The 26887-nt window shown below is 41.4% G+C and overlaps 2 protein-coding genes across 6 annotated transcripts in view; both read left to right on the top strand.

The window, feature by feature from the left end:
• TACC2 (transforming acidic coiled-coil containing protein 2) overlaps positions 1 to 23081 on the top strand; it is a 118299-nt gene extending 95218 nt beyond the window's left edge. For 3 of the 5 annotated variants that reach the window (XM_053983996.1, XM_053983995.1, XM_053983998.1), the window contains 11 exons: positions 1028 to 1089; positions 1916 to 2031; positions 2786 to 2957; positions 3081 to 3221; positions 10077 to 10220; positions 10619 to 10695; positions 14796 to 14839; positions 20216 to 20376; positions 20711 to 20817; positions 21632 to 21752; positions 22519 to 23081. In XM_053983996.1, the coding sequence (XP_053839971.1) occupies positions 1028 to 1089; positions 1916 to 2031; positions 2786 to 2957; positions 3081 to 3221; positions 10077 to 10220; positions 10619 to 10695; positions 14796 to 14839; positions 20216 to 20376; positions 20711 to 20817; positions 21632 to 21752; positions 22519 to 22584 (1211 nt within the window). In that variant the 3' untranslated portion in view covers positions 22585 to 23081. Of the gene's footprint in view, positions 1 to 1027; positions 1090 to 1915; positions 2032 to 2785; positions 2958 to 3080; positions 3222 to 4129; positions 4211 to 10076; positions 10221 to 10618; positions 10696 to 14795; positions 14840 to 20215; positions 20377 to 20710; positions 20818 to 21631; positions 21753 to 22518 lie in introns of all 5 variants that reach the window. The other 2 variants (XM_053983994.1, XM_053983997.1) reach the window with 2 other exon arrangements.
• A 597-nt stretch (positions 23082 to 23678) lies between these two features.
• On the top strand, positions 23679 to 25385 carry LOC128810474 (CD59 glycoprotein-like). The gene is made up of 3 exons (XM_053983322.1): positions 23679 to 23733; positions 24519 to 24635; positions 25180 to 25385. Exons 1-3 carry the CDS (start codon positions 23679 to 23681, stop codon positions 25383 to 25385), a joined length of 378 nt encoding a protein of 125 aa, XP_053839297.1.
• Positions 25386 to 26887: the final 1502 nt, after the last annotated feature.

Raw genomic sequence — 26887 nt, 5'->3', positions numbered from 1 at the left:
TCATCTTCCTAATGCAAGTCCTACTTTTCAAAAGCTGCCCAAATCTAGAAGGATTTTAGCCCATGATTTTAGCATAATGCAAATGCTAGTGTTCATTTCCGTAGGATTTATTTATAGTGGAAATCAAATTATGCAAGTGGTTTATTGAATTAAGTCATGGAAACAGAACAAAGTACAGCATTTGGACAAATTAATTATGCTTTTAATTTTAAATTAAGTTGTCATTGTAGGAAGTTTGCTTTTATTTGAGTGCAGGAAGGTATGATCTCTTTTCCTGTATTAGATCTCTCTGCTTCTGTATCAACTACTGGAATCTTTCTTCTATATCTTTCCATGGACTGGAAAGAAATGCTGGTTATTCCCCCCAGTGTAACTGGGAGATTAGAAGCAGAGAAGCAGTAATGATTTGCATTTTTATTAAGTTTTAGACTTAGGGTTCTTTGTAAATCTTCCTGCCTTAGACTCTTTCTCTGAAAACAGAATGTGAGAAGAGCCCCATAAGCTGGGCTGGTGCCTCACCCCTGGTTCATGAGCATTCAGGTATTTTAGATATCTTTTTCTCCAGTGATAGCACAGTAGTTGTTCTGAATTAAGAGTGTGATAAACATGAAAAAAAAGAAATTAATGTTTCTCAACAGCTGTTAAAAGATGTTTAAAAGAAACTGGCATCAGCATTGCCATTTATTGAAAAAATGTGTTTTCTGTGATAAGATGATAGGGGAAAGTTGTCTGTACTCTGAAATCACTCTGAAACCTTCTTAATATTCTGGTCCCTGGGGCAAATTAAAAAGCTGAATTTTTTTCTGGCAAGCTGATTTGCCTGAAATGTGTCAGGTTCATTGTTGAAAATGAGTGAATATTAACTCACCCTTTACTTTCTCTCTGTATAATCTATTTTTAATATGTCATTGGAAAGTATTGAGCAGAGTGGGAGTGGCCCTTGTCAATGAGAAGAGCTCTCATTTACTTCTGAAAAAAAATCATGTCATGGCATGTATTAACACCTCTTTTTTTGTTTCTGTTGCAGAATTGGAATATGGCAACTCATACGAAATAGAATATATGGAGAAAATAGGCTCCTCTGTGCCTGTAAGTTCTCACCTCCATTTCCATTCATTTGCATTCCCTTGTCATAATATACTATCCTGGTAATGCCCTCAGCCTCACCACCCTTTAAATTAATTATAATATGCCTGCAGCAGATTTGCAAAACCAGTTCCTTGAAATTGGCATAACTGGACTAAATTGCCTGTGCTTTGTTGTCCTGTGTCCTGTAAAGCTTGTTCCATTTTATGATTTTATTTCTAAGCTAGTATCACAGCAGTTCTTTCTGGAGATTCAAAGCCAATCAATATTTCCAGCAGTGCAGAGTGCAGAGCTGTCTACACCAACTGCTGAACTGTTTAAGAAAGTGGGAGTAAAAGTTTGAAGGAGCTGGAGGGAATCAGGAGAGAAACAGAATTAATGTGAATCTGGAGTGCAGCACTGTACATGTATCACTTGTTTCACCCTTTTTTTTTAATCATGGATTTGATAGCTTGACTGGATCCAGTGAGGGGATATCCACTGGGGACATTAGGAAAATCACTCAGGTGGTGCTTAAAGCAACGAGAGTATTCAGTGGATATTTTAGTAACACCCTCAGCCAAGGGATGCCTGATAGATTTCCTGCCTCACAGAACCAGAAATCTGATTAACCCCAAATTGGGAGAAGAGCCACTGCAAAGAGTGAACTGTTTAGGTTTTGTTCTTTCATGGTTTCTTCCTGGGAGGATCCATCTCAATATCAGCATTACAACCCTCTATTATTACTTTTCTGTCAACCCATTTGCTCACCAAAGGCTTCAGTGACCTGAATTAGCTTTAATGGAGAATGCTTGAATTGCTTAATGAGTTCCTCTTTCCCTGTGGCCAGCAGGATGACAGCACCCCGAAGAAGCAGTCCTTGTACCTAATGTTTGATGCACAGCAGGAGAGCCCAGTGAAATCACCTCCCATCAGGCTGTCTGACTCCACAACTCCCTGCTCAGGGTAGGTCACTGTGAGCAGTGCAGAGCCTGCCAGGGGAGTGGGCTACCCTCAGAGCACGTACACAGGAACTTCTTCCTCTCTCTGCCTCTGTGCTGCCAAGTTATTTGTTTAAAAATAGATTCCCATCTGTGTACACATATGATAGAGAACAGAGGGCAAAGAGACACAAGTTTCATGATGGAATAAGGACATGTATTTCTCCTTCATATTCTAACTAAATAGTCACGGTGGCAATTGTTTTAGTGGACAGTGGCCTCCTACTTAAAGCTTTTTCCTCAGATACTGAGGTAATTTTCACATTAATCTAGAAATCTGTTAATTACAGTTTTTCACTTGGCTTTCCCTGGATATATTTTCTGAACAAGGGTTCTTGTTCATAAGACCAGGATGTGGGAGTTGTGTTTACTTCCAATAATTTTGCTTGTCAAGGACATCTGTTCTTGTTAGTAAAAGTTGTGTTTTGGGAGAGAGGTAGGTCACAGTGAGAAAGGGGTAGAAAGACAAGTGAGAAATACTGAAGAAATGTGACATTTCTGATGGAATTGGTTTTATTTTGATGGCTCCAATACATTGTTCTGAAAGGATATTGCAAAGTGTTAAAAGTTATAATGATGTAAATTTGAGTTGGAACAATGTGTGTATAAATACATTTTTCTATATACACATACACATTAAAGTGATGAAGTGGACTTGCTCAGCTGTTACCAGAAGCAGAATTGTGAAGCCTGAAAACATGTACACAATCTTTTTCCAGGTCAAGTTTTGAAGACCCTGAAGCCCAGCAGTCCTCTGGCATGAAAATACCACACCCAGCTTCCCGAGTCCTCGCTGCCAGCCAGGAGGCACATTTACAGTCCCCTGACAAGGCCAAGCAGAAGGACCTGGAGCCCATGACTCTAGGGACAACTCCAGAGGCTATTGAAATTGTGAGTCCTGTATGATAAGAGTTTGGGAATCATTTTCCTCCAGAAATTTTGCATTTTTGCTTTTGGGCCGAACAACTTGGGCAAAATCTCTGTTGCTTATTCAGCCTCCTCTTTACCCTTCAGACATCTCCTGAAGACTCCTTTGTCTCTGCTGATGCTCTTCTCAATAGGATATCTAAGAAAGCCTCAATATGTGATCAGCCTGAATATCTAGATCCTGACCTAGCAGAAAAGAACCCCCCAGTATTTGCTCAGAAACTTCAGGTTTGTAGCAGAAATATAAATGTCACTTTTCTTTCTGTTTGTCCATACACAGGCCAAGGAATACTTGGCCTCCTCTGAAAGGGGTGGAGGGAGGCTTGGAGGGGATGTGGAAAAGAATTAAAATAATTATTTAATTCTTTCCAAAGTAACTCTCCCCTTTCAAAGACTTGAGGAACAAAGATATTTTCATTTAACTCATTTAATTCATATAATACATAACCTTAAATTTCATCAACACCTATCCTGTACCGCTAATGTATGTATTTTCCAGAAGTCTTTTCAAAGGAAATTTTTTTAAGCTTGAGCACAGGACTTGATGTGTGGAGACTTGTCTTGACACCTGGCCTTAGTAAGTCTGTATGTATAGATTCATTTCTTGAGATTCAGGACCTAATTCTGCTGAAATGAAAATCAGGCTTTGTTTTCCTTGTAATTTCTCTAATGCAGAATTTGGCATGGTTTCTTCTAGGAAAAGCAAATGGATCTGCAGAGCAGTTCTCTATGTCAGGATGTATTTTCTGGAATATTTACAGTGAAATTTTAAAGCAGCAAGGGTTGAACTGAGACTAACATGTGGCATAAATTCACATAAAATGGAAGTGAAAGGAGTCTGTGATAAAACAGCTTTAGCTTCAGAAAACATTTCTTTTACATGAAGTATTGTTCATACTGATCACCTAATAAAAATTATTTTTCTGTACAGCTATGTCAAAACTAACCAAGCCCTGGAGTTTTGCATCACTGTCCTCACCATGAGAGGAATTTGGGATGTTTGTCACCCAGGAATTGTCCGAGTTACACGTTAGAATTTAACAACCCATTTTTGAGTGTGTCAAACATTTCTTACCGTGTTCTTACTACATTTTTTTCCCTGTGGGGGACCCCCCCCACACCAAACCCTTGGACAGGAGGAGCTAGAGTTTGCTGCCATGAGGATAGAAGCTCTGAAGTTAGCCAGGCAGATTGCCCTCTCCTCCCTGCGCTCCAAGGTACCTGCTTTGTGCCTGCCCTGTGTGTGAGAGTGCTGCTTGTCCTGGGGGGACACCAGGAGCATGCTGGCAGCAGAGCTGACACAGGAATGCTGTCCTGTCACCCCACTCACACCCCAATTAACAACAGGCAAGAAGCAGCAGCATTCCTTCCGCAGGAGACGGATTCTGCAGTCCAGGTGGTGTTTGTCGTTCCTCTGAAGCAAGATTTGGCCTAAAATGATGGTGAAGAGTACCAGGCTGCTTTGGCCATAAGGACATTCTGTCTTCTGCTGGTATTTTCAGCCTGAAGCCAGACACCTTTGACCCTCAGTGTTTGGAAGCGAGGAAATCAGTCGACCTTGCCTTCAGGCATCTGAAGAAAGGGAGTGCAGCAGGGTTGGAAGGGCTACAGAGCTCCCAAGGGAAAAAAGCCTCACAACACAATGTGTCTTTATTCATAAAGATCTAAATCTTATTTTTTTTCATTGCTACTTCCAGGTCCTGCTCTCTAGTTGTGCCTCACAGTGATGCTTTGCTCTGCTGTAGGGATGCACGTGGAACTCACAGTGTTTGGAAAGCCAAAAAAGTAATTCCATAAATGTTAGTGGCATTTTTGGGAAAGGGTGTCAGCTGAATGGGATAATGAGGGGATGGCAGTGTCCTGCTGCAGTGAGACATCTCATTCCAAATGAGGAGAATGTGCTTCTGACATGTCCTTCTCCAGTGACCTTCCTCTTGTACTGTCCCTCAATAGGTCAGCAGAAAGTCTTTGCCCAATCCTAAATTGTCTGCAGTTCATTGCACCACAACAGCATTTGGGCTGGTTTTAGGGTAGAATTTCTTGGTGCTTTACAGATCAGTTATTAAGTAGCTACTTCATAAAAGTAAAGATTTTTTTAAGGTTAACTGTACTCTGAAAAAACAATGATCATATTTGATTTATTTCACATGCCTTAAATAGCCCACAAGCCACCTTGTTTCTGCTGTGCACATATATTTACTAAGGTAAATGCATTACTCACAGATTTAAGAGTATTTTAGAATATGTGGTTCAATATTTTATTTAAGAAAAACGTACTGTTGTCTTCATTAGAAGGACTAACCAAGCTGAAACCTGTAATGAACATAAAGAACAAAGGAGGAAAAACAAAAATAATTTTCCTATGTGTGACTGTGTCCCCTTGCTCTGCTGCCCTGAGTGTCAGGTGTTGGAAGAGAATGTGGTGAGATCCTCTCTAGATCCTCTCTACCTCCTTATTCTCTCTCAAATTCCTTGTCCTCCCAACACTTTGCTGGAGCATGCAGGATTCAGGCCTTCCAGCATCAGGAAACACGTGAGATGAAACACATAATATTGTACAGATGCTCCTCATGGGTTATACAGAAAACTTCTGCTTAAAGTCTGCATTTTTGCAACCAGCCAACTGTTCAGAAACTCAGAAATTGTACTATTTTAGACTGAAGAGAATGCATTTGTGTGTTTGTGAATACTTGTGAGTTACCCAGGGAGGCTGTGAGCTGCAGAAGTTTTACAGAATGTGGGGGTTGCATTTTAAAGATCCTGTTCAGCATCATTACAGCATCTTGGTTTTTTGGAACAAGTTTTGAGCTCCTTAGAACTTAGAAATGGGAAATGGATTTAATGTGATTTTTGAGAAAATATCATTAATCTGTGTAACAGAAATAACAGAATGATAAGCAGAGCTGAGGAGAGAAAAACAGGCAAAACCCCCCCCCCCCCCCCAACAGAGAACTGACAGCAGTTACTGATGATGACAAAGCCCCACGTTGGTCCAGGCACAGCAATACTTGTAGCCCAACACCATGGGTGTCATGTTAGGCTGGGAAGGACTTTTGTCCTTGCATAGCTTTGCTCTTTCAGTGTTAAATTAGCCTGTGATGACACCCCTTGTGACCTACAGTGACTGGTGGCCTGGATTAAGTAGAACAGAAACCAGCAGATGACTGCAATGACTTAAATTTGGATGCTCCTGGCAGAATTCCCTTCTGGATGGCTGGCCTCTGTTACTTTCTGAATGCTGTATAATTGCATTTAACATTTGCTAAACGACGACTGGATGGGTAACAAGAATAGAATGATAAATAAAGACAGAAGCACTTGTTATGACAAATTAGATCACCTAAAATAAAGATTAAATGTAAGCACTTCATGCTAGCACTAGGAGTGAGAAAAAGGATGTGCAGGTTGTTGTTCACAGGCATTTGGGAGTTATTTGGCCAAATTTCTCCCAAATTTCCAGTTATTCTCCCAAATTTCTTGTCACAGACTTAAACTACAGAAGGACCAGTCACCTACTTTAACATTTTCAAGTATTTCTGTTTTCCAGTGTTGGGGTGAATTAACTCTTTTCTGTTGAACAGAAAAGGCTCCATTTGGATGTTGTGAAGTAATTTTTTAGCAGGTGCAGCTTGAGTAGGGTTTGTGTCCAGCACCCTGTGGGTGGAGAGTGGACTGCTGAGATAGGATCCAAGGAAAATAGAAACTGAAAGGAAAGGCATGGGCAAAAATGGGATTAGTGCATTACAGCTTTGTGGGCCTCTCATGGCAGTGGAGGAGGATTATTTCCTTCAAACAGCAATGCCATTGATTTTAGAAAAACTTTACAGGCAGAAAACTTCTGCTTGGGTTTTCCTTGCCTTTCCATGTATTTGCAAGCACAAGTAGGACTCACTTTGCCTGCATTGACCTGTCTACTCACACATCAATTAGAAGAGTCCATCATTCCATGCACACCCAGGCAGCATTTCAAGGGCTTGGAAAGGGCAGCCTCATTTTCAGCAGGGCTAAACACACATTCCTCTAATTGCTGTGATAAAAACTAGTTTTCATTTTCATTCCATTTCTCTATTTTCTTCCTCTCTGACCTCCTGGAAGTGAGGTAACTGCAGCTGGTTAATAGATGTGCATTTGTTTCCCTTCTGGTCAGATATCTGGTTTCTGTGAAAGGTGCTGAGGAGAGAAGTGTGCTGAGCTCTCAAATATTTACACTAAGATTGCAGTGACCTACATTTTGTAGTAATTCCCCTGAAGACTCTAATCTTTCTGTGCAAGGTTTAGTGACTTACAAATCCCTGTGATGATTATTACCCCAATTAACTGCTTACCTTCTCAGCAATTAGGTGTTAAAGCATTATTATTGGGTTATTTTGGGTAATACCATCATCCCGTGGGTCAGGTGCTGTTATTTTCTCAGGGTAAGAATGTTTTGCAGGCAGCAAATAACAGTTACTGAGTTATATGCAACAGTTAGGAGCTGTGTAAAATTGGCTTTTGAAGCAAAACCGTGATGACTTTTACTGGTTTCTCCTGCCAGAGAGCCCAGCTGTGGCTTGTGCAGGGTGTTTCCAGAGTTAGGGCAACACTGGTTGGACCACAGCCACAGGCATTTCTGATCAGTGGTTAAATTCCAAGAGTTTTAATGGTCATTTTTGGAAATTTTAAGCTGTTCTGCATGTCGTTATTGCTATTGTTTTGTGCAATTTCCTCAAATGCAAAGAGAGCTAGAGGAAAACATAACCGTATTCATGATCTGTTGTGCACTATATAAAAATACCTGTAAGTACATATTAAATGCTCTAAATACCTTTTTCTTTAAAAATTGTCATCCTTCCAGCAGTTACTTCAACGTGTTTTTATATGAGCTTGAAAAATATTTGTATTTCTCCTTGGCACAATGAATATTTTCCAGCAATCTCTTTATGAGATCCAGCAAATTAAGCTGCAGGAGGCTTTTGAAATGTGACAGATGGAGTTCAACAGATCGATCTGAGGGGTGGCCTTTCTTTGGAGGACAGCTTTGATGATCTAATGGCTCTCTTTTATCTCTCTGTTACTCCTACCTTGTGATTAAGGAGGGAGTAAAGTACTTTTTTTTATTATTATTATTTATGCATTTACAGAGGTGTCTGAGCTTATATCCCAAGTGCATTTTTTTCCTATGTTTTACATTGGGAGATACTTTTAAGAGCACAGGCTGTGCAGTTTTGACAGATCTTGGAATGGTTTTTCTTCTGGTAGGAAAATCCACCGAGTTTGAGCTTGCACCTCCTAATTCTGCTGGAATTGATTATGATTTTGGGTATTCATGTTAAAGGTAGCAAAAACAGAGAAGGGACAGCCTGCTCCATAAATCCTAGAAGAGTCAATTGACTCCTAGGTGTAAAAACAAAAAATACCAAGCAAATTAGTGAGAGTCTCCTGTAAATGAAAATGCAGTGAGGTGTTTAGGTTATTCTTGTTCTAATTAAATTTTCTTGCCTAGTCTTTTAATGTTGTTAGTGTTCCTTCATGCTCTTTACAGATGTGATATCCAGAACATCTGGTCCTGTGTGCTTTGTGTACAATTTTTAATGCAGCTTCTTCAGTCAGGTGTGATACAAGAACTCACAAGGGATTACAACAAAATTAGCAGCAGGTTTGGATGCTTTCTGTGATGCTGGGCAGTGTGAGAAGAACTGTGAGGAAGTGAATGTTTAATGGAATAGAATCTGGCAAAATTTCCTTTACCAGTGTTGAGACAAGAATATGTGATGTTGAAATTAATGAGGACTGAACCTTGATCCAGACATTATCTACTCCTTTCACATTCCTGTGCTTCAGTCACTAGAGCGTGACTCTGCTATTTTCTTTAAAAAAAATACAAACAAAACAACTAAAACAAAATCATGCCACCCTCTTTTACAATAAAATACAAGAAAATAATTATTTTCTCTTTTATGTAAAAAAATAATTGAAATACTCTTGATTACTACTCTTAATTATTGCAGATAAAGCCTAAAGACTTAGGTGCAGCATTAGTGAACTTGAATTAACAGAGTACATTGTTTTATGCACAAAGTTAACAGGTAAACTGGAAAAATACATGATCCCCTTTTCAGCAGCAAGGAAGTGCTACACCAGGAAAACAGGATTGGAATATCCATTTCCATCAGTGAAAAAGGCATTGACCAACCTGACTTTCCTCCCCACTCATGGTCCAGCCCCTGTGGTGGGGGCTTGGCAGTGCCCAGAGCAGCTGTGGCTGCCCCTGGATCCCTGGCAGTGCCCAAGGCCAGGCTGGACAGGGCTTGGAGCAGCCTGGGACAGTGGGAGGTGTCCCTGCCATGGCAGGGTGGCACTCAGTGGGATTTAAGGTCTCTTCCATCCCAAACCATTCTGGGTTCTATGGACTATCCTTTGTGATCTCCTCAGTTTTAATGTGCTGTAGCTTGGGTTGTTTGCATCGAGAGTTGTTTGTGAGACATCTCCAGCATCTCAGTGTCACGTTCCTGTTCTTTGCTCTCCTCATTTCACATGCTGCTCTCCCTTATTTAATCTGGGCTGCTGACATGAGCAAAATTGACAGCTGCAAAAAAAAAGCCTCATTTAACTGACTAATCGCATGCTGGACACCAGTGGGGCAGCAGTGTCACCTGCACAGTCACACCTTTGATGTGACATTCTTTATTATAGATATCATGTATTGACATCCCAGACCTAAGAATGTGAGCTGTCCTCTTGCTTCTGGTTTCTTGATTTATTTTTATGGAAACAGAATTTCCCTTAACAAGTTTTCTGCCTTCAAATCTGATTCCTCCTGCTGATGTGCATTTCATGTGGATGTTGTAGTGAAAAGCAGTACATTTTCTAAGATAAGGCTTCAAAATATTGATGGCAAAGTGCTGTCTTTATTTTCTCTCTGTAAAGGTGATATGACTCTCCTGGTGCTTCTTTTGGATCTTAAATGTATATTTTATGATTGCTGAATTCAGAGCTCCTTGTCTGTGCACAGAACTCTAGCCCTAGCACCACACCCAGAAAACCCATGAGCTAAACACCTATTTAATGGTTTGTTTCTTTGTATTTAAAAAAACAAACACACAGAGAGAACCTGCTATCCCAGCAGATGTTTCCATCTCCAAAAGTGCTCTGTACTCCCGCATCGGCGCCTCAGACTCAGAAAGCACCACGGCTCTGCTCTACCCCCAGCAGGACCTGGACTCTGCACTACGGCTGGCCAGAGCAGAGGTAACTGTTTCCACAATCTGGGGAAGGAAAAACCTGCCCCTTGTTGTTCCCTTCTTGCCTGTTTTCTCCCAAATGCTTTATGTTGTGATCATTTGTTCTGTTCTTGGAGCCATCCTCAGCCACGCTAAAGCAAAAGTTGCTGCACTTCAAGTTTTACTTGTTTTACAGATGTGAAAAGTAGATATGATATGGAAAGAAATTTTTGTTTTTAAACCTCACGTGTACACCATGCATCCTGACATTGCTATATAATTATATAAAAATGGTAAGCTGCTTGAAATAGGAGTAAAATTATGTATTTTACAAAGCTGTGTATCATATTAGTGTGGCTTGCAATAGCAATGAAAAAATGGGTATAATAATCCAGTGGGGTTTTTTCCCTTTGTTTTCTGTTTCAGATTGTGGCCAAGGAAAGGGAAGTATCTGAGTGGAAAGAGAAATATGAAGAAAGCAGAAGGGAAGTGATGGAGATGAGGTGGGTTATTAACTTGATCACTCTGTCAGAGAGCCTCAGCCTATGAGTAGTACAGCCTATCTCAGCCTATCTCAGCCTATGGGTAGTACACTGAGTACCAGGCTCATACAATTGTTTTGCTTAGCTGAATTTGCTTCATTATTTTTAACTTAAGGCTTTGCACTGATCCTGAACTGATACTTTGTCTTTCTGTATGGTGGGCACCACTGTTCAGGGTAATCATTGCAAACTTCTGTGTTGCTAATCTCATTCACACCCTCAGAGATAAGGGAGGTTTTACTGCAGGTTAATGTCAGGGAAGGATTCCTGTGGTTTGTGTGTGAATTCTCGCTAGGATTGCATAGTGAGGTTCCTGTTGCAGACTGGATGCATTGCCTGCAGAGCTGGCAGGGGGGTGCACATTAAATTCACTCTCCATAAGTAGTTCTGCTTGGAAAAAGGAAGGAATGTAGAGAAGAACATGCAGGTTTGCAGTAGTACAGGCTGCCTCCAGGACATCATTGTAAAGTTGTTCAGCAATAGAAATCAAACCCGTGTCAATAGAAAAGCATTTCTTGTAAAGGAACCATTCTGGACTGTCAGTGTTGGCTTTTAGGGAGATTCTACACCCTTTTCTTTGAACTAAGATGATTTTTTAATTACTGCACACACTAAGGTTGATTTTAGTTAAGCAATAGTTCTCTTGGCTTTTGCTCTCTGGTTCCCTTTGAGAGCTGACAGAAGGACCAGGAGCTTTTCAGTTTGTTCTGCTTGTATCTGTTCTATTTCTGTGCCAACCTGCCTCTGTTACATTAAATATCTGTACACTGGAACATGGTTTGACCTTCCTTTCCAACCTAGGTCCTACCACTTGCAAAGATGACAACAAAATCCCTGTAGTGGATGATGTGAGCAGTGCTGCTCAAAGAAGCACTGATGCCTCCCATTCAGTCAGTTGAAAGGTTCAGCTTTGCTTTTTTTTTAATAGTTGATAGGACCATAAGAAGGACAAAGCAATGAGCTTGGCTTGCTCATTGATCTGAATCTGAGAAAGCCATCAATTGCAAAAGACAGTGTTTAAAATACTTCATGGAGTCTTTAAAGCTTATTATTTTCTATATTCTAAAACCAGAAAAAATGGTCTTCCCCTCTTAACTCATAAAGAAAGGGAAACTGTCACATTATTTTAGCATCCCTCCTTTAATAATTTATACAATCGCTTCTGAGACTGAATTTTCTTTAAAATCCCTTCTCTTCTAGCACCAGCTTCTTCCCAAAATGAAGAGCTTCGGTGAATTAAAGCTAAACTCTGTCTCTAGTGATGACCTACATAAGCAATTGCTTATATCCAGGAAAACTGTGCTTGGGGAGGGAGAGTAGAAGGGAGCTGCAGTGCAGAGCTCCACAAACGCTTGCATGGGTGCCAGGAATTGCACATGGCAGATTGGAATAGCGGCAGCACAGGGCTCTGAGCCAAAGCATCTTAAGAGAAGCATCTGCAAAAGGCAAGGGCAGCCTCTTTATTTCTTTTTTGCCACCTCCCAGTTCCCAGCTGAGTTCTCTCACCTCCCTTGTGCTCTGTTGGGACGGGGAACAAAGCCCTGGCATAGCCCTGAAATGCTTAATGAGGAGAAACAGAACGGAGTGGCTGCGAGCAGTCAAACCCAGGGAGCAAAACCAGGAGGGAACAAAATGAGGGATTGTGAGGAATGTCTCAGTGTGCAGCTCACACTCAAATGTGGTGCTTGGTCTGTTCTGTGTCAGGGTGCACGTGTCTGCTGGCTGCCAGTGGGCACTGCCAGCCTTTTCCCTCATGGAAGGAGAGCCAGGGGTGACACAGAGCAGCTGGCACACTGTAGTTCTCCACCTTCATCTTCCACACAGTAATTTGCTTGTGTGTGTGTCTCCACCCTCCAGAAAGTCTGATTTGAAAAAAAAAAAAAAACAACAAAAAAACACAATAACCAAGCCAGATTTCCCACAGGCACATGCCTGGAACGCGTGGATGAAAGGAAAAAATCTGGCTAATATTGTCACAAAATGATAAATACGCATATGTGCACCAAGAAAGATTTCTCTTGGAAGTTTAAATGTTCAGGCAGTCCATGTGTGGTAAATTAGAGATGCAGCAATGAGATATGACATAATGATAAGCAGGGAGTGAAGGGATTATTTAGAGTTGCAAGCAAAAAAGCAATCACTTCCCAGAGAAGGAGAAGCAATGCTCCTGTACCCATGTCCTGCAGAGTGTAGCTGGAATGTCCTGAATTCATCTAAATTTCCAGCAAAAGATCAGTTGGAGGAAATTCCACTCCAGAGAACAGAAGCCAGAATGGAGTAGTTATCAAAGAGCTGAACCACAGTGGGCTGTACCATAATCCAAGGGTTTAACCAGAGGCAGGCAAGAAAAACTTAATTATGGTTATTTGGAGGTCTGATAGATGATGACTCTCTAAGGGGAGTCAATCAGGTGACCTCTGAGACCCTTTGTAGCCCTGGATTCTGGTGGTTTTATGCCTTACAAATGTGCAGTCAGTGTGCAGACTGAGTGTCTCAAATAGCAACATTTAAGCCTATGCAGTGTGTCAGCCTGGGGTTGAGATGTGCCCTCCCAAAGAGGGATGAGGTGGCAGCATCCTTTGTTCCCCAGCTGGAACGACCATTTTTTAGGCTGCTTGACTGAAAGAGGCCTTTGACATGAATCTGGAGCAAATCCTTCCGTGGAAGTGCTGCAGTGTTGTGATGTTGTGTTCCTTACCCTGAGTACCCTGAGTCCTTGGCTTCGTCGTCTTGGATGATAAAACTTCCAAAGGTGCCTTGTGTCACAAGGACATGACAAAGCTTTAAAATCCTCATTGCTTACAGCAGGCTTTTGAGGTAATCTGCTTTGGACATGAAACCAAACCCTTCCCTTTAGGGCAAAATCCTTGCTGTTATCTTTGTTCTCCAAAGTGTCACTTACGGTTGAAAGGAAAAATCCCAGTGCTTGGGGTTAGAGCCCCTGTTCTTTGAGTGCTCTGCAGGACCAGGGCAGGGGAGATGCTGCTGACCTTAGGGCCAGGTGGCCTTCTCAGGGCTCTGGGCTCTGTCTGTGATTCAGATTTGAGGCAGTTCTGGAGTTACTGTAGTTGTTTTTTTTGGGAGCTCTGCAAGTTTCTCCTTTCCTTACTGATTTTTATTCCCACATCCTTTCTGTAACCTCACCAACTGCAGCAGAGCTCTAAAAGCAAGTGAAAGTGCATTTCAAAAGAGGTGTATTCCAACTCCAGTGAGCTGTTTTGAATATCCACCAGATGAAGTGTGGGGTAATTTTGTTTTTTGTAGACGGTCCTGCGTGGCTCATGAATCAAAGCACAGATCAAGCTAGTCTCATTTCATTAGCTTTATTTGGCTCTGGGAAGGGATGGATCATCTTTCTAAATCACATTTAATCTGCTTATTTTGGCTAACCTCTTTTCAAGAAGGAAATTCAAAGCCTACTGTGAGTATACGAAATAAAACAGTCTTAAAAGTAGAATTTTGCCACCTCTGCTTCAAAAACAGATTTGGGAAATGGGACATGATGGATTTTGTGCTACATAGTTGAATATTTTGATCTTGTTCTTTTAAGTGGTAGTGAATCATTTAATCATGAGAAGATTCATTTAGAAGATGAGATACATTTTGGATGATAGCCAACACTACTCCTGTTAGGTTTACTTGCTACCAATTATAAGTTTGCTTGAAGTTTATATTAAAAACAAACCAGCACAAATTTGGAGAAGAGGGGAGAAAGTAATGGAAAAATCAGGCTCTTTGCAATTCTTGAGTTAGGCCAGTGTGATTATGTTTATATAATCATGACATGTGATGTTTCAAAAAACAGAATCTGTTTCAAAGCACTCTCTTCTTCCTCCCCTCACCTTTACTGATCTCCATGGAGAGTTAAAAATCAGGTGCAGTGTTCAAATTGTCAATTTTATTTGTTATTTGGGCAATAAAGAACATATAAAAATGTGATGGGGTTCTGTAGCTCTTAAAAGCACCACAGTTCAGTTTCTGCTAGTGTTATTTGCTAAGTAAGCATGAGCAATGATGTTGTTTGCCAAAAGTTTTTCTTTTTTTGTTTTCCCCTCTTACAGAAAAATAGTTTCGGAATATGAGAAGACGATTGCTCAGATGATAGGTAGGTGTTCCTACTGTGAAATATGCTCCCTGGTTGAAGTCTGTGGGCTTCATTTTGATGCTGGCTGCATCTGCTGATGCTGCAGGGAATTGTGAATGCATCTGAGGACACCAGAAAAGGAAAAGTCAGGGCCTCGTCTCACAGCCAGCAGCCCCCGGGCAGTTCAGGTAACACGGAAAGCTCAGGGCTTTCCCTTCTGCAGCAGAGCAAACTGGCCCATAGGAAACAGGTTCAAATTCATGGGTTTCTCCAGGAGAGACTTTCAGTGACCTAAAAACCCCTTAGGCATCAGCTTGCAGCTGCTTAATGGCAGATACCAAACTTAGCTCTTCACAACAACAGGGATTATCTGTGCTAAATGCATCGATCAGAACAAAACCGAGATTAACTCCAATCCCAGCTGGGAGGTTACAAGTGCCCAATCCACCCCCCCGCCCAGTTACTTACTGACACAGGAGTCTCCTTTCAAGTCTAAATTGTGACAAGTTTTGCCTCTCAATAATTAGAAAACACCTTTGCTAACAGCATGTCCCACAGGTAAAAACCCCTGTGCTCAGTAGCACTTCAAACCCAAAGGTTGCAGGGCTCATGTGGTTCCTCAGCATGTGAGGTGTGGCCCCTTGGATGTGATTTTAAAGCCTCCTGTAAGATTTCTAAAGCTCTTTTTATTAGTCTGGCTATAGAAAGCACCAGTGGCTTGTGCTGCCTTGTACTGCTCCAGCTCCAGCTGTTTCCCAGAAAGGCAAATGACTGAGTGGAATTTTGGGAGCTCCAAGGCCAGAGGTGCTCAGAGGAGCAGCAGTGTCTGGTGCTTCTGCTGCCTTCCAGGATTTCTTGGCCACTAGGAGACATCTCAGCCTTCTTTCAAGTGAAGGGTAAAATGGACCTACAAATAAATTTTATGAGAATGACAACTGTAATAAATAAAGTAATTAATGAAATATATATAATAATGAGTAATAAGCACTAATAATATGCCAGGCTTCATTCTCTCTGGTGTTATGCCTCCATTGCCTTTTGTATGTACAACTGAGCCAATGTGCTGCCTTCTGACATGGTGTCTGTCATTGTCATCATGCAAGTGTTCAATCAGGAGTGACCAGAGTATGCAGAGAACTTATTTCATTTTGGTTTACAGTAAACATACCCTGGTGTGGCTTCCACCCTGAACCTGGCCAGTCCTACAGACACACCTGTCCTTTTTTCCCCAAGCTATGCATACAGTTAACAACAGATAAATTTGAATTCTATTTTGAGAAACAGATTAAAAAAAAAAAAACAAACAGATTTTGAGACTGCAGTGGAACACTAAGATACAGCATAGGAATCCTGAGGCAGAGGCCTTGGTGTACATGGTACATTCCACCCTTGCCACTTCCTCTTGTTGCAAAGAAATGAAGGTTCAGTAAGTATTGAGCCACTGACTATGAGTAAACAGATCTTTAAACTTCAGATTCAGAGTATCAGAGCCTCTCAGATGCTCTGTGGTGAGTTTTTAAGGGCTATGGCTATAACTAATTTAATTTGCTGTCCGTTTGCAAAGGAACTGAACCAGCAACACAGAGAACATCCTTTCTGTGTTAATTAGAGCAGTATGCAAATCCTACAGCATGGTAATACGTTAAATGTGAGGCTTCTCCCTGCATTTAATGTAAATTTTTTATCTAATTGTCCCACTTTGTCATGCCATTTCTTGTAAATTGCTGTCCCTTCCGATAAAGGAATTCGCTCATCCGAATGCCACATGTGGAGGGAAATGTGTGTTTGTTATTTGCATGTACTTCAGTGACCTGTTATCCCAGTAATGCCTCAGTGCTAAAGCAGAATATGCATCTTAACAAAAGAAATGCCTGTGCTGTTTCTGTTCATCATTTAACCCTTCTGAACTATTTATACAGCCCTGTTAGAAGGGCACTGCACATAAACCAATTTCACCAATCCCTTTGATGAATATTCAGTGAGGTTGATAGGTCCTGCTGAGCTTTTTCTAGGCTGGTGTGTGCATAATGAATACTGAAAATATCCCATATTAACAATATATGACTGCCTATGTTTGCTTCTAAAGGCACTGAAAAATGTGCATTGCAAACAGCAATTGCCTTTGATTCCAAGGGCTGTGGAAGGTTCAGTATTTGCTGTCATACATATATGGAACCCAAAATTACCCAGTTTAGCTGCTGTGATTACTTCATGCCACACTCTGCAAGCTGCCAGTGTGGAGATCCCTGTTTAGTGTCACTTCCTGTATTTTTTCACTTGTGCTTTATCTTTTTTTTCCTTTTTTTCCCTTACACTTGCCTCAACCCCTAACAATTTCTCCTTAAACCCCTCAACCCCTTGCCTCAACCCCTAACAATTTCTCCTTAGTTTACACTGAGGAGTGGGGGAGAGAAAAGACCAGGCTTTCCAGGCTGTGCTGCTGCTTTGTGCTTGGTGCCCATGTTTGCTCTGACAGCCAGGGAGCAGAGCCTGGGTGACCCCAGTGTTCCCTGCACACACCTGGCTCACAGCCAAAATCCCCACCCCAATTCCTTTTCACTGACAGGTTTCTAATGTTGGTTTGTTTTTTTTTTTTTTTCCCTGTTAAAAATGTATCTTTATTTTTACATTCAAATACATTATGAGATTTACATGATGAGATTTTTTATTACTTCACATTTGAATACATTATGAGATTCTCCTTGTGAAAAACAAACAGATGTTATGCTTTGTGCATTACAGGTTGTTGCATTACTTATTTGCTGCTTTCCTAACAATTCCCGATTTTTCTATTTTGCTTCCGTTTTCGTTGCTTCTTGCTATTTGCTTGCAAAAACAAAACAGGCAAGCCTGGTAAGTAAAGCTTTTCACCAACTTTCACACCAGCATTTTGCATCTTTAGTTTCTTTTGCTTTTGTTCTCTGTTTGCTGCATTCCCATTAAGTCGTGTGAGTAGTGGTGAGCTGAGCCTGAACGCAGATCTGCCGTGGTGCTGCTCTGATTCTGTCAATTTGGGTAGTGTTAGTCCTGAGCATACTGCTGTGATTGTTGGTGAGCCCTGGGCAGGGTGTGTTGCAGACGTGGAAGTCATTTAATTCAAATATTTTGATCACATAACCTCACAAATGTATTTAGAATTAAGGATGTGTAAGATTATCTTAAGATTTGACTGGCAGACTATTATCAGCACATTTTATTGAAACTAAATCATAGTCTTAGAAAATGGAAGGTCCTTCCCAACCCAAACCATTCTGTGATTTTATGAAAATATCACATAAAACTCTAGTCCCCTTCCAGCCAAGTTTCTGCCTTCTGTTGTATTTAACCACTGTGGTTTGGGAGCATCACTTGGACGGGCCTTGGAGCAGCCTGGTCTAGTGGGAGGTGTCCCTGCCCATGGCAGGGGGGTGGAATTAAATGAGCTTTAAGGTACCTTCCAACCCAAACTATTCTGTGATTCTGTGACATTTGCCTCAGTTTCCCATGAGTGAGTTTAAATGGTGCTGGGGATTGAGTGTTGGAGGAGCTGATCCAGCTGAGGACAGAGGAGGGACCATGATGTACTGGGAGGAAGAGGAGGAGCTCAGGAGTTGTGAGGGAGTGTGACATGAATTATTAACTTCCTGATCACCCTGGAAACAAGGCAGGAAGTTGCTAAAATACCTCAGACAACAGTCTCACAAAAAGTAGGGATGTGACATTAAATACATTAAAATATTTTGGATGCTCATGCAAATGGATCTCTTGCCCTGCCTGGAGCTGCAGTGGCAGAAGTGTTGCCAGAGAACAGGATCCTGCCAGGAGAGGGTTTGGAATTATCTAGGCAGGGTGTAATCTCCAGCATGATAAAAAAAATCTAGTGCTGGAACACAAGGAGACAGCCTCTGAGGTTTAGAAAAATAAACAAAAGACAAAAAATATTTTTTGTTTTAATTGAGAACACATTAATTTTGACATTACAGAGGAATACAGGGTGTCTCTAAGAAAGCAAAATAGAAAAGAACGTTCATTTTTAATAAAGGGTTAAATATATCCAAGTGATGTTGTATTACAGGGCTCTGGGCTTCTCTGCCATGTCAAAGGTGTTTGTTCACCAGTAAAATAAAGGTGTTACAAGCAGGTCCTGAGAACTTCTCTGGTTCTTTTCATCTTCTGTATCACACAGAGCAAAATAAGCTCAGGTCAGGCTCTGCCCCAGCCAGGTGCTGTCAGGGGTGAGCAGAGGAGCCCAGGAGCATGGCATCATCTCTGCTCTAGCCTTGGTCAGGCCAACAAAAATGTGTCTTTTTTGGATGGAATATGCAAAAGGAAGAGATGAATCTCAGTTTGGGAGTTGACAGTATCAGCTTTGGCATTTTGGAGCTGACCAGCACTATAAATAATTCAGATTAAATTTTCTATTCAAATAAAAACCCCAAACTTGTTTAGTTCTTTATGCTTCCAAATAAAAAGTTGTACATTGTAAAATGCCCCATGCTTTTTCCATAGGAGAGCTTTTTACCTTATTTTAGTTTCTATCATAAACCAAGGAAAATGGTAATATAAAACTGCTGTGTTTTGTGGGTGGGTTTTCCTTTCAGTATCATTCAAAGTAAGTAACCCTTAAAACATGGGCACAAGAATCATAGTTTAGGATGTGAAGGACACAATGCAGCATTTTGGAAGACAATGCCAGACCTTTTCTTCCAGTGTTTTGTGGATATTCCAACTTATCGTGAGGTCAATTCCCTTGAAAATTGCTCCTCCATATGGATTTGTATTCCTGTTACGTTCTTCCCACCATCCCTGGCTCAAATTTAACTGTACACAGGAGGAGCTTGGCAGATGTTTTTTGCAGTTTTTTTACACTTAGGAAGTCTGTCTACTGTTAGATTTCCTTTCTGCCACTTGCTCCAGCAGTCCTGAGAGCTGGTAAAACACTGCTTTTCCAAGGGAAGAATTGAATTCCACTGAACAAAGTGCCTTGTTTGTGCAGGATTAGAAGGTGCCAGGAGATGACAGGCATTTATCAACAATGGCAAATAACTTGTGGCCAGTGCTAGGAATGTGCATGAATGTCCTTTCCTTCAGCTAGTGCATCTTCAGGCAAAGAGGAGAAATCCAACACCTGCCTTTTCATGGGAACAGCCGAGTTCAGAGTGAAGAAACGATCAGTGCAGAGATACATTCACATTTTCCCCCAACATCAAAATATTTCAGTGTCACTGTATTTAGCAACTGTTTTCCTAAACAGGCTTGTGTCTTTGTATAAATCTGACTTTTCTAGATCCTGTAAACTTACTAATACACAAATAGGGCAGAGCGTAGTAGAAAATGTAGATGATAGTGAAATCAGGGGACTTACTCCTGTTAACCCTTCTGAAAACCTCTCTTTTCTCTACCCCTCTCTTCTTTCAGAGGATGAACAGAGAGAGAAATCTGTCTCCCACCACACTGTTCAGCAGCTCATAGTGGAGAAGGAGCAAGCTCTGGCCGACCTGAACTCAGTGGAGAAATCCCTGGCGGATCTTTTCAGGAGATACGAGAAGATGAAAGAAGTCCTGGAGGGATTTCGGAAGGTGAGTCACCTTAACATCTCCTTTAAAGAGCAGAGCTGGGCAGATTCTGTGGACCAGAATGTGCTGTGCTACTGAACAGAAGGCAGGACTTGTGTTTCCAGCTAATTCTGATGTTCTGCATGACAAACTATAGTCCTCAGGTGAAGGATTGCAGCCAGCTATCAAATGCCAACAGAAAAATTGTAAATCTCTTTGTATTGTGCAGTATTCTCTTTCAGGGGGTGTCAGTGTTGGACTGCAGCCCTTCAAACAGCTGTGTGTGACTCCCACAGACAGGTGTCTTTCCTGCATTTTAACCTCTTGGATTAAATTTGATGTCATCTTCTCTTTTAAGAATGAAGAAGTGTTGAAGAAGTGTGCACAGGAATATTTGTCACGAGTGAAGAAGGAGGAGCAGAGGTATCAGGCACTCAAAATTCATGCTGAGGAAAAACTGGACAGGTAATTGAGTCATGGATTCACAGAATGGTTTGTGTTGGAAGGGATCCTAAAACCATCTTGTTCCACCCCCTGCCATGGGCAGGGACACTTTCCACTGTGCCAAGTTGCCCCAAGCCCCATCCAACCTGGCCTTGGACACTTCCAGGGCCAGTGCATGGATTGCACACATTTTTTCAGGAGTTCATGCTGCAGGAGGATTCCCATGGCTGGACCTCACATCCCAGACTGCTCCTGCAATATGCAAAGCAGAGGCTGCTCTCTGATAGAGGGTGGAAAGAATGCAATAATGAGAAATTCTGCAATGTGCTGGTGTTTCTTCCAGCTCCTGACCATAGAGAACACCTTAAATTTCTATATTTAGCTAATGTCTTTATATTTGTTTAATGTATTTTCATGAGAGGGTCAAGAAGGAAGCCATTAGCCCGTTTCTTTTTTCTAGATTTCCATATAATGACCAGTTAAGCCTTTCTAGGGATCATGTTCAGGACTCATAGTACAGTCCCCTGAACTGGAGATCAGATTTGGAAACTGCCATAAAACACTTCTACCTGAGTCATATTTGTGACCCCAGCAGAGGTACCTGGGAGAAGCATGAAGGAAGCAACACAGACAGTAAGAAAAGACTCTGCAGCCCCTGCTGAGCAAGAGAGGGGGTTGTGAAAAGTGTTTGGGGACGAGTCTCAGAATATGCCCAAGATGTGCAGAAGGCAGCCTTGCCCTCTTCCCCCCATTTGTTAAGGTGTGTCCACTCTGGGGCACCCTCTGCCCTTTCCTGTAGAGAACCTGATGTGACCAAACCCTGTGTTTTTTGCAGAGCCAATGCTGAAATTGCACAAGTGAGAGGGAAGGCCCAGCAGGAGCAGGCAGCGTACCAGGCCAGCCTTCGGAAGGAGCAGCTCAAAGTGGATGCCTTGGAGAGAACACTGGAACAAAAGGTAAATAAATCAGGAGCCAAGCTCTGCCTGAGGATTGTCCTGCAGCTCCCTGGCCTTTGGGACAACAGCACTCCCCAGATTTTAAGGCAAAACCCCCCTGTGTGCACCAGGTTTGATTTGAGCCCAAGTTTGGGGTTGGCTCAGCCTTGGCCAGAGCTCGGGGTGCACTTCTGCAGCCCATTCCTTAGTTTGCTTCAGTTCCCAGGTTTCAGACCTTGCTTAATTTTTCTTTCAGGTTCTGTTTCCCTTTTTAGTGCTAGCTGTAATTTCAGTGTTAATTCCAAAGTGTCTGTAGGAAATGCCTATTTATATCTCTGTGTTCTCTTAGCTCAGCCAAGGGAGCTTGCTTTGGCATAGAACAGCTCGTCCTTGCTTGCAGCTCTGCAAGGCAGGGTGAAAATAATGAGAAAAATATAAAAGTACAGCCTAGAAACAAATTTCCACTATGTATTATTGTGGTGTGCTGGGAATGACTGCTGTGAAGCTGTCTGCTTTGGGGCTAAATTTGATTTATTAAAACTGGAGGAGCTGTATTTGGAAGAAAGGAAGCATTTGTTTGAATGCATGTAGCTGTACTATGAATATGAACACTTAGTTGTACTATATGTGCACATATATCTATATGTATAGATCTCCTGTTCTCAGCATTGGAGAAAAGTTAATTTTCCTACACCTCTCCCACTAGTTAGATAACATTAAAATTAAAAAAAACCCCTCATCTTAATGCAACAATATTTTTCATAATACTTCATATTTTATTTTCCAGAATAAGGAGATAGAAGAATTAACAAAGATTTGTGATGAACTGATTGCCAAAATGGGGAAAAGCTAACTTTTAACCAAATTTCTGGACTTCAATATTGAGTGCAATATGACCATTGGCACACTGATGTCCATACATTTATGTGGACAGGTTATATTTTCACTTTTTCGTATGCACTACTGTATTTTCTTTCTAAATAAAGTTGATTTAATTGTATGCAGTACTAAGATGACTATCAGAATTTCTTGCTATTGTTTGCATTTTCATAGTATAATTCATAGCAAGTTGATCTCAAAGTTCCTGTATCAGGGAGATTGTCAAGTTCTCTATGAAATTACAAATTGCTGATCCTAGCCTTCCCTTTGTACATGAGTTCCCATGTTGGATGTCTTTTGGATTTAATATAAACATGTATTACTTGCATGGGGACTCTTGCCTTAAGGAATGTAAACTTTATCTGCATTTGCTGATTTGTAAAATAAAATCTGAAAAAAAAAAAAAAAGGAAAATGCATGTTCACAAATGAAATTCTCTATTGTAAATAAATTTTTTCGTTGAAAGTTGAAGATAAGTATGGCTCTCTTTTGTGTCCTTCACTTGCTTTATTTCAGCACCAGATGCTCTTGGGGATTAATTCCTCCACAGAAAGCACTTCATGGGTCGCTGCTTGGAACACTTTGTGGGTCACAAGAGTCTGCTGTTTATGTGCACATATCTAGGTCTATATCTTAATGTCTCTCTAAATATATATATATGTGTGTCTATGTGTTGGATTTGGACCACTCAAGTCTCAAGCATAGGCTTAATCCTCCAAAATATTTAATGCTCTGACCCTGATCCAGCAAATCCCATGGGCAAATGTAATGAGGCTGTTGGAGGAGTCGGAGGCTGTGGCATGTGGTGACAGCATGGTTTTTAAGCATGTCTGGCACTGAAAGGTGAATAATTTCCTGCTCCTGGAAGAGTTTGCCTGCAGGGCTGGTGGAGATGAGGTTGGTGTGATCAGAGGTGCAGCCAGAATAAGCTCCATAAGTAGCACTCTTGAACACCTCTTTATCCTGTAAGTTATCCTCTGCACAGGATTAGGGATGGAGGAGAAGCATTAAGGCTCTAATAGCAAGCAAACTGCTTTCTTTGCCTAATGGTGCATCTCTTGGATCTCCATGATGTGGACAGTCTTCTGCCTGGTTCTTGTCAGCTCCCTTTTTGTCCTCAAAAGTAAGTCAGCTCCTTTTTCTTTCCTTTTTTTACCTCATTTGCATTTCCAGCCTCAGGCACGGCTGAGCCTCTTCGCTGTTCTGGGCTCCTCTCCTGGGTTGGGTTGGTTTCAGGTCATTTTGTGTGTGTGGTTAGCAGCACAGAACTGCACCTCTGTGTGCTGACAGATCCACATGTCCCCACTGATAGCGAGGGTGGGATTTCTGCTCTGCAAGCTTCAAGTGTGGTCTTTGAAATACCTTTCAAATTCATGCTTGCCTTTGAAAATACCGTGTAGCTTGAGGCAAGGAAAAGAGGATTGAGGTATTGTGGTGTTTAAACAAGAGCAAAACTCAAGATACGCTGTTGTGCTTTCCAGCTGAATTGATACTTTAGGAGAATTGATATTTTTTGGATCATTGTGAGATTTTATGTGCATACAATGTGCTTTTTCATGGTACTGTGGACCAAAATCAGGATGGAGGGGGAAAAAAACAACTTTTGGGCTCTGCTCTGAAAATGCTACAAGAAGATATGGATGCAGTTACAGAACATCAAATGTTTCTTGTATTATTTTAAGTGCAGATTATAACACTAAATAATCTGGGGTTGATTTTTTTATTACTGTTTTTTGATCAGGATCTATACCATGTCTAGAAAAAAACATTGATAAGATTTGCAGACGCTTTGGATTTTCCAAAGCTTTTTTGCAATTTTTTTAATGTGTGCTCGAAACCATACTAGAAAGATTGATATTTTTAAATACTTCTTGTAAATTCTAAGTGGTCTCTTCTCCCTCCTCCCAGGTGAAGCACTGCAGTGTTACACCTGTGTAGGTTCTAGTGATGACGACTGCAACAGACAAGGAAGTCAGCAGTGTCCAGGCCATGCAGATGCCTGTGCAGTCATTAGAGGACAAGCAAGTAAGTGTCACAAATGTGTCAGACTTGTTACATTTGTCACAAAATAAATAACCAGTGCTGGAAAGAGAAGAGTGCGTAGTAAGTTAAGGAGAAAACCAGAAATAAATGTCTCCTCTCAAAATAAACCCCACTAATAAATCTCAATCCTAGTTTTGTTGACACGGAATCCCCCTGGGAATGATTTGTCGGTGTGCCGTAATGAGCTGCACCCACTCTGTGGGAAAGCTGGAAAGAAACATTTTCAGTATTTCCCACTTTCTACTTAAGTGACTTAGCTGGAAATTAGGATGGAAAAGAAGCTAATGAACCCCTGCACTTGGGCACATCCAAAGATATTTAAGCTGCACCAGTTGCCTCTAAGATTAAAAACTAAGAGTTATTTGAGTGGGAGCTGTTGGTGTGCTGCCTTGTGGTCGTGTTCATTTACTTGTGAGGAGCAGCCAAGCCCGAGCTTGGTGCTCAGTGCTGGGTGGTCAGGCTGGTGCTGGGGGGGGTGCAGGTGGCCATTTGCAGCCCCTCTGGGCTCACTGTGGCTCCGTTGCAGGTGGCATCATGAAGTCCTGCTCGTTCAGGTCCTTCTGCGAGCGCGCCAGGCGGGACGGATCGAGGGCGCCTGGGGTGAGCGTGCACTGCTGCTACTCCAACAACTGCAACGCCAAGAGCCTGGCTCCCAGGGTCAGCAGCTCCGGCAGCTGCTTCTCCCTCCTCATCCTCACTCTGCTCTGGCACCCCTTGTTGAAGCTGACATGAGGGGGAAAAAGAAAACAGAGTATCCTGAAGCAACAACTCTGCCTTCTTAGCAAGGGGTGATAATATTTCCTAATCACGTTGCTCCATGTACCATATATCTCACTAGGCAAAAAGCTGTAGGAAGACCTGACAGATGTTTAGATAAAATTTGTTTCATCTGCTAAATAGGTCTTGATCTCTGTGTAAGAAATGCTGCCCTGTTGCTTGTCCTGAGGAATTGATTGGGCAAATACATAACATTTTCCTGCCATTTGGATAAGGATAAATTTTTGCTGCAGGTTACCTGGTAGTAAGGTAAAGGGCAAATGTCTGCCAAATACTTTTTACTGTTAGCAGATATTCAAAAGCAAGCTTTTGAATTTTCAAGCTTTGAAATTTTCAAGCACAAAGTGACTGAAAATTCTAACAAGCAAGTTAATCTTTCAGAGAGTGTTGGTGTACTGGACAAAACGAAACTTGAAATACAGATGATTTAGTATTAATAAAAACTGGTAAGAGAAGGTCATTAAGAGAATAATGCATGGAGGTATATTCTGTTGTATATGATATGTTCCTGGCAGGGGGGCTGGATGGTCTTTAAAGTCCCTTCCAACCCAAACCATTCAATGGTTCTATGCTTGTGTGTATTTCCTTGGAAAAAAACACCTTCCAGTCTTCTCTTTTCTGATCCTTTGAGAATTTTACCACAGCATCAGAAGAAGAAGAAAAAAGAAGAGTTTAGAAGTTGTTTTTGAGCTGGTACTCCATCCAAAGATTGGCTCAATCTATCTCCCCTGCTGATTTTAAAAACAACTGATTAATCCCTGTCTTGTAGGCAAATTATAACTTGAGTTTTTAATTCTTGAGGTTTCAGTTATGTAAATAATTCTCCATTGCCCTAAACTGCAGTCTTTGAGACTAAGAATGTATATATCTGTACATGTCTCCCCCTTCAGCGGTGTGACGGAGTTGAGGTAGTTTATGTATCCTTTTCATTTTGCAAAGTGAATGAAATTACTTGGAGGTCTTTAGAGGTGTAAAGAGGGACTAAATCAATATTTTTAATAAACCCATACATGGCAGCTTTACAAAGAAAATGATCCAGAAGGGGTCACATAGTAGAAGGCATTGTGCATCACTGCCTCCTTTGATCCAAAACTCAGAGCACCAGGCAAGCAGATGAGTGATATTTGTAGATTTTAATGTCCAGCTGTGATGATCTGGTCCAGCCCCTGACACACAACGTGCACAGGATTGGCTGAAAGTCCAGCTGGTGTAACTGAAGTAGAGATGATCTTTCCAGTTCTAGTTTTAGTTGCCTAGAAGGAAAAAGGTTAGGTCATCAAATCTGTGGAACTCACAAAATATGTGGCAAAGTAGTTTCCCCCTAGCTTTGTTTTGTGACTTTTTTTCAGTATAATTCTTTGAAAAATCAGTTCTGGGCAGTGTGTAGAAGAATTCTTCACATTGACCAAAATTTTATTCAGGTTGCAAACTCTAGAGCTGCTGCAAGGTCAATCAGT

The sequence above is a fragment of the Vidua macroura genome, chromosome 8 (assembly GCF_024509145.1).
Source record: "Vidua macroura isolate BioBank_ID:100142 chromosome 8, ASM2450914v1, whole genome shotgun sequence".
Lineage (NCBI taxonomy): Eukaryota > Metazoa > Chordata > Aves > Passeriformes > Viduidae > Vidua > Vidua macroura.
Note: the sequence above shows the minus strand (reverse complement) of the source record. Positions and strands in the feature narration are given on the sequence as shown.

Bases quoted from the DNA above. Each gene is read 5' to 3' on its own strand.
- LOC128810474 (XM_053983322.1), top strand. From the start codon at position 23,679: ATGATGTGGACAGTCTTCTGCCTGGTTCTTGTCAGCTCCCTTTTTGTC. The intron at 23,734-24,518 runs GTAAGTCAGCTC...CCCTCCTCCCAG, and splicing joins CTCCCTTTTTGTCCTCAAAA to GTGAAGCACTGCAGTGTTAC. The intron at 24,636-25,179 runs GTAAGTGTCACA...GCTCCGTTGCAG, and splicing joins AGTCATTAGAGGACAAGCAA to GTGGCATCATGAAGTCCTGC.